Here is an 8,344-nt window from a genome sequence, read left to right as displayed (position 1 = left end):
GGACAGGGGCGTTACTTGTTGCTGACTGGACACTGGGTAACTATGGTGAGATGGAGAAGGGTCTGCTGTACAAGTCTTGCCGTCCCCACGAGTTGTGTGTCTATGTAGAAGATCCTCCACTGCTTCTGCCTCTTCCACCTCATCTGGGTCCTCCCCCTCCGCCCAAAGCCTGTCTGGTCAGGCCACTCACGTTGTAACTGCGCACAAGGAATCCCACAAACCTACTTACTATGCTGGCAGCAGAGCTCAACGGCATCAAGCGGTCTTTACCTTGAAAAGTCTGGGAAATGTGAGTCACACAGCTGAGGAGTTGTGGTCAGCTCTGGAGACCGAGTTTCAGCAATGGTTGTCTCCACTCAACCTGCAGCCAGGGAAGGCCGTGTGTGACAATGCTGCAAACCTGGGTGTGGCCCTTCGCTGGGGCAATGTGACACATGTGCCTTGTATGGCTCATGTGTTGAACCTTGTTGTCCAGCAATTTTTAACACACTATCCCGGCCTACATGGGCTTCTGCAGAGGGCACGGTTACTATGTGCTCACTTCCGGAGTTCACAACCCGTAGCTCAACGATTTGCATCGCTCCAGAAGTCTTTCGGCCTGCCGGTTCACAGCCTGAAATGCGATGTGCCGACATGCTGGAATTCGACTCTACACATGTTGCAGCGACTGTGGCAGCACCGCCGTGCCCTGGTGCAATACGTTCTGATGTATAGCCTGGGCCAACGAGATCCAGAGGTGGGACAGATCACGCTGCTGGAGTGGTCTCAAATCAAGGATCTATGCACCCATCTGCACAGTTTCAACATGGCGACGAAGATGTTTAGCGCTGACGATGCCTCTATCAGCATGACAATTTCAGTCATTTACATGCTGGAGCACACTCTAAACCAGGGGTCTCAAACTCGTCAGAGTAAGTGGGCCGCATATAAAAAAAATTTAAGGCAGAGGGCCGCATTCCTTTCAAATTTAATACAATACAATATAATTGTTAATCAATTATTTCAACTATTATAACAATGCTACATTAGTATAACAACACTGCTAAGTTTGAACGTAATGGAAATTTTCAGGTGTTTTCCACCTGCTCATTTTTTTTAACAATACAGTTTTCAAGTTCAAGTGTGACAAACTCCAGTCTGGCTGCTCAATTGACTGCGTTTGCCAGATACAAGCATGTCAACTTGGGGTTTGAAATCATGTGCAGTAGCCAATCGCAATGTTGCACGAAGATGCTCATCTGTAAGTCTTGACCGTAATGCTGATTTGTTAAGCTTCATTGAGGAGAAAAACTGTTCGCATACATATGTACTGCCAAACATGGCCATGATCCTGGCAGCAGCTTTAACAAGTTTTGGAAACTTTTCTTGTGAAACAAACTTATAGAAATCTGGAACACCAATGTCCATATACTTCTGTTTCAGAACAGTGTCACACTGCAAGTCAACAAGCTCCATCTGCAGATCTTCTGAAACACAAGAAACATCCACTGCAAATGGTGTGGCAAAGAGTGCAAATTCAGTTTCAAGATCCTGGAAATCATGAAAACGTCGATTGAACTCCTGTAGTAGTTGTAAAATTATATCGGAGTACATTTTCAAACGATCCGGTGTAGTTTGTACCAGTGACTGCATAGCTGAGAAATGAGCCAAATTGCCAGACTGCAACTGTTTGGCCCACAAAGACAACTTACATTTGAATGCTTTGACACTGTCAAACATTATTGTAATTATGTGCTTTTGGCCTTGGAGCTTCAAGTTGAGTTCATTGAGATGTTCTGTGACATCAGTTAGAAACGCTAAATCAGATAGAAAAGCTGGGTCAGAAAGTTGGAAGACATCATTATCTTTCAGTGCCATAAAAAGCGCTATCTCCTCTCTTAAGGAAAAAAATCTTTTCAACACTCTTCCGCGGCTCAGCCATCTGACTTCAGTATGATACAGCAAGTCTCCATATTCGGTGTCCATATCAGACAAGAATGAAGTAAACTGCCTATGATTAAGACCTCTTGCCCGTATAAAATTCACTGTCTTAACCACAAAGTCCATCACTTCTTTCAGTTGTACACTTTTTCCACACAGCGCTTCTTGATGCAGAATGCAGTGTATTGCGCTGAAAGGACCCGACAAAGAAAGCTGGTTTCGTTTTGCTTTCAATAATCCCACAACACCGATGTTTTCAGAACACATTGCTGGTGCACCGTCGGTTACCACAGACACAAGTTTATCCCATGGCAGTCCTGCTGTATTGATACAATCTTCAAGTTCTTTAAAAATGTCACGACCAGTTGTTGTGCCTTTCATAGGTAATAAGTCTAAAAATTCCTCAATTATGTTTAAGTTTTCATCAACCCCACGAATGAACACAGCACAGTATGCTGTATCCGTTACACCAGTACTCTCGTCAAGTGCTATGGAAAATGCTTCAAAACTTTGTGCTGCTGTAATGAGTTGCTGATGAATGTTACTAGCAGATTCAGTGATTCTACTAGCAACAGTATTCGCGGACAAGCTTATGCCTTCGAATAGTTTTGTTTTGTCTGGACACAAAATTTCACTTGCCTTTACAAAACAGTCTTTAATGAACTGACCCTCAGTAAATGGTCGTGAAGATTTTGCTATCATGTTACTGAGGACGAAACTTGCTTTCACCGAAGTTTCGCTTGCCTTGTTAATACTTGAGAAAAGGTTTCGCTGTTTTTTAAGTGATGCTTTCAGCTGCTGAACCTTTTCATCTCGTAGTTTGCCAGACAGTGCTTCATACTGTTCTCCGTGGTGCGTCATGTAATGTCGTCGCACATTGTAGTCCTTAAGCACTGCGATAAATTGAAAACAAATCAAACACTGGACTTTCGCTCCAACCTCTGTGACAAAATATAGCTGTTCCCACTTGTCCTGAAATATTCGTTTTTCATCAGCAATCTTGCGCTTTTTTGATGACATTGCAGATGCCATTTATGATTTGAAGGGGTTCTCTGTGAATTGAAAAATGTCTGTTAGCATCTCGGTCCTTCCCCCTTAGAAATGCATAGTCTACTGCCCATATAGAAATATTGAGACTCTGTCCTTATATATAGTCTGGTGCCCCAGCTTCAGTGCTCCAGCAGCTGCCAGGACTAAGCACTGTATGGGCAGACCACAGCAGCCTAGTACATTTGTTAGTGGCTGCACATTACAGCAGCACATTCACTTCAATGGGAAAAAAACGTAGTACACGTATGTGATCACTAATACATGAGGGTGCTGTTTTGCTCATTTGTCGCTTTGTTCTGTCCACTGCCAGAGCAGTTCTCAGCTGATCTTGGCCATTAGGCTGGGGTATCGAAGCAGTTAATTAGCAGCAATATACTGCAGCATTTCTTTGAATCACCCAATGAGGGCTCACAGGGTCCCCTAACCACGGGCTGATTGCTCAGCAGTGAACTCGATTGACTTCTGACTTTCATTGTTAGTCTGAGCCTGCTTGTCGCTCTGGACAGATGCTTGCTGAGTGTCGCAGAGCTGACATTGCTCTGCCTGTGAACTAACTCGGACTGAAGATGGAGTCATTAAATGTGTTTTTTGTTTAATTTGTAATAAAAAAAAAATCTGTTGGTTTTTTTTAATGTTTTCTAGAACGTCATGGTGGCCAGGTCTAATTGGCTTGATGCCATGAATTTCAGGCTTAGTACCAGCTGAGAATACAAAGCTGGCATTACCCCATTTTTACCCAGTGTGCCACCCCCCCCTCACCCACCAGGGCTGCTGAAGAGCCGGGTAAAGCGCCTGGAAATGGCGCTACGATGAATGCGTTTTCAAGGGCGGCTGCAGACTGTGGTTTTCAGCGTGGGGAGCCCAGAACACTTCGGCCTTACCACACTGAGAATCTCAGCTCCCAGCAGTCTGGTTTTACCTGGCTGGTGATCAAAATATGACAAGAGCCCACGCATTTTTTTAAATTATTTAAATAAAAAATATATATTGGGCTTCCCTGTATTTTGATTGCCAGCCAAGGTAAAGCCAGGCAGCTGGGGGTGGCAGCCCGTAGCTGTCCGCTTTATCTGCGCTGAGAATCAAAAATACTGCAGAGCGCTATGTCATTTTTTTAATGTATTTATTTTTACACTGTGTGTGACAGACCCAACAGCCAATCACGGATGCTGTGACAGAATCAGTGTCTGTGCTTGGCTGTTGGAATAACCTGGAATCTGCTTATACATTTTGATGCTGATGCCAATCACAGATGCCCATTCTCTTTGACAAATAATATAAAAAAAAATGACGTTTCGCTTCACGGTATTTTTTTTTTATATTATTTGTCAAAGAGAATGGGCATCTGTGATTGGCATCAGCATCAAAATGTATAAGCAGATTCCAGGTTATTCCAACAGCCAAGCACAGACACTGATTCTGTCACAGCATCCGTGATTGGCTGTTGGGTCTGTCACACACAGTGTAAAAATAAATACATTAAAAAAATGACATAGCGCTCTGCAGTATTTTTGATTCCCAGCGCACATAAAGCGGACAGCTACGGGCTGCCACCCCCAGCTGCCTGGCTTTACCTTAGCTGCCAATCAAAATACAGGGAAGCCCAATTGTTTTTTAATTAAATAATGGGGAAAAAAAAATGCGTGGGTTCCCGACATATTTTCATCACCAGCCAGGTAAAACCAGAGAGCTGAGGGCTGGGATTCTCAGCGTGGTAAGGCCTAAGCATTTTGGGGCCCCCACGCTGAAAATCGCAGCCCACAACCGCCCCTGGAAATGGCGCATTCATCACAGCGCCATTTCCAGGTGCTTTACCTGGCTCTTCCAGCGTCCCTGGTGGCAGTGGCACACTGGGTAATAATGGGGTTAATACCAGCTTTGTATTCTCAGCTGGTAGTAAACCCGAAATTCATGGCGTCATGTCAAATTAGATGTGACCACCATGAATTTCTAGTAAACAGTAAAAAAAACACAACAGAGAGAAAAATATTTTTTATTAGAAATTAAACAAAAAACACATTTAGGGACTCCATCTTTTTTAGAAAAAAAAAAAAAAAAAGCTTCCCTCTGACGTAGTCCACAGTCAATGTCAGCTCAGCTTCATCGCGCTGAACAGATGAGCGTCTGTCCAGACCGACAAGAAGGCTGAGACCGAAAGTAATATTTTCCGGTCTTCCAGTCACCATCATCATCAAAATCATTTTTATCATCATCATACAAACACAGCTACCATCATCATCATCAACACACAGCCATCATCATCATCCACACACACACAGCCATCATCATCATCCACACAAAATACACAATCATCATCCACACACACACATACAGCCATCATCATCAACACACACAGCCATCATCATCATCCACACACACATACAGCCATCATCATCCACACACACACACAGCCATCATCATACACACACAGTCATCATCATCCACACACACAATCATCATCATCATCCACACACACACACAGAGCCATCATCATACACACACACACACACACACACACACACACAGCCATCATCATACACACACACAGCCATCATCATACACACACACACAGCCATCATCATACACACACACACAGCCATCATCATACACACACAGTCATCATCATCCACACACACAATCATCATCATCATCCACACACACATACAGCCATCATCATCATCATCCACACACACAGCCATCATCATACACAGTCATCATCATACACACACACACACACACACACACAGCCATCATCATACACACACACAGCCATCATCATACACACACACAGCCATCATCATACACACACACACATCATCATACACACACACACAGCCATCATACACACACACACAGCCATCATCATACACACACACACAGCCATCATCATACACACACACACAGCCATCATCATACACACACACACACACACACACACACACACAGCCATCATCATACACACACACACAGCCATCATCATACACACACACAATCATCATCATCATCCACACACACATACAGCCATCATCATCATCATCATCCACACACACAGCCATCATCATACACACAGTCATCATCATACACACACACACACACACACACACACACACACAGCCATCATCATACACACACACACATCATCATACACACACACAGCCATCATCACACACACACACACACAGCCATCATACACACACACACAGCCATCATCATACACACACACACAGCCATCATCATACACACACACACACAGCCATCATCATACACACACACACACAGCCATCATCATACACACACACACAGCCATCATCATACACACACACACACACAGCCATCATCATACACACACACACACACAGCCATCATCACACACACACAGCCATCATACACACACACACACAGCCATCATCATACACACACACAGCCATCATACACACACACAGCCATCATCATACACACACACACAGCCATCATCATACACACACACACACACAGCCATCATCATACACACACACAGCCATCATCATACACACACACACACAGCCATCATCATACACACACACACACAGCCATCATCATACACACACACACACAGCCATCATCATACACACACACAGCCATCATCATACACACACACAGCCATCATCATACACACACACACAGCCAACATCATACACACACACAGCCATCATCACACACACACAGCCATCATCATACACACACACACACAGCCATCATCACACACACACACACAGCCATCATCATACACACACAGTCATCATCATCCACACACACAGCCATCATAATCCACACACACAATCATCATCATCATCATCCACACACACATACAGCCATCATCATCATCCACACACACAGCGATCATCATACACACAGTCATCATCATACACACACACACACACACACACACAGCCATCATCATACACACACACAGCCATCATCATACACACACACACACACACACACACATCATCATACACACACACACACACAGCCATCATCATACACACACACACACAGCCATCATCATACACACACACACACACACACACACACAGCCATCACATACACACACACACACAGCCATCATCATACACACACACACACACACACACACACACAGCCATCATCATACACACACACAGCCATCATCATACACACACACACACACACACACACACACACACACAGCCATCATCATACACACACACACACACACACACAGCCATCATCATACACACACACACAGCCATCATCATACACACACACACACACACAGCCATCATCATACACACACACACACACACAGCCATCATCATACACACACACACACAGCCATCATCATACACACACACAGCCATCATCATACACACACACAGCCATCATCATACACACACACACAGCCAACATCATACACACACACAGCCATCATCACACACACAGCCATCATCATACACACACACACAGCCATCATCACACACACACACACAGCCATCATCATACACACACAGTCATCATCATCCACACACACAGCCATCATAATCCACACACACAATCATCATCATCATCATCCACACACACATACAGCCATCATCATCATCCACACACACAGCGATCATCATACACACAGTCATCATCATACACACACACACACACACACACACACACACACACAGCCATCATCATACACACACACAGCCATCATCATACACACACACACACACACACACACACACACATCATCATACACACACACACACAGCCATCATCATACACACACACACACAGCCATCATCATACACACACACACACACACACACACACAGCCATCACATACACACACACACAGCCATCATCATACACACACACACACACACACACAGCCATCATCATACACACACACACACAGCCATCATCATACACACACACACACACACACAGCCATCATCATACACACACACACACACACACACAGCCATCATCATACACACACACACAGCCATCATCATACACACACACAGCCATCATCATACACACACAGCCATCATCATACACACACACAGCCATCATCATACACACACAGTCATCATCATCCACACACACACACAATTATCATCATCATCCACACACACATATACAGCCATCATCATCATCATCCATACACACACAGCCATCATCATCATACACACACACATACAGCCATCATCATCATCATCCACACACACAGCAATCATCATACACACAGTCATCATCATACACACACATATACACACACACACACACACACACACACACACAGCCATCATCATACACACACACAGCCATCATCATACACACACACAGCCATCATCATACACAC

At 44.3% G+C, this 8,344-nt stretch overlaps 1 protein-coding gene across 1 annotated transcript; it reads right to left on the bottom strand.

Moving 5' to 3' along the window:
• Window positions 1-1,116: 1,116 nt before the first annotated feature.
• LOC142312730 (general transcription factor II-I repeat domain-containing protein 2-like) lies at window positions 1,117-2,952 on the bottom strand. Its single transcript, XM_075351717.1, has one exon. It carries the CDS (start codon window positions 2,950-2,952, stop codon window positions 1,117-1,119), a length of 1,836 nt encoding a protein of 611 aa, XP_075207832.1.
• Window positions 2,953-8,344: the final 5,392 nt, after the last annotated feature.

The sequence above is a fragment of the Anomaloglossus baeobatrachus genome, chromosome 5, assembly GCF_048569485.1.
Source record: "Anomaloglossus baeobatrachus isolate aAnoBae1 chromosome 5, aAnoBae1.hap1, whole genome shotgun sequence".
Classification (NCBI taxonomy): Eukaryota; Metazoa; Chordata; class Amphibia; order Anura; family Aromobatidae; genus Anomaloglossus; species Anomaloglossus baeobatrachus.
The sequence above is the reverse complement of the archived record's forward strand: the minus strand, read 5'-3'. Positions and strand labels throughout refer to the sequence as shown.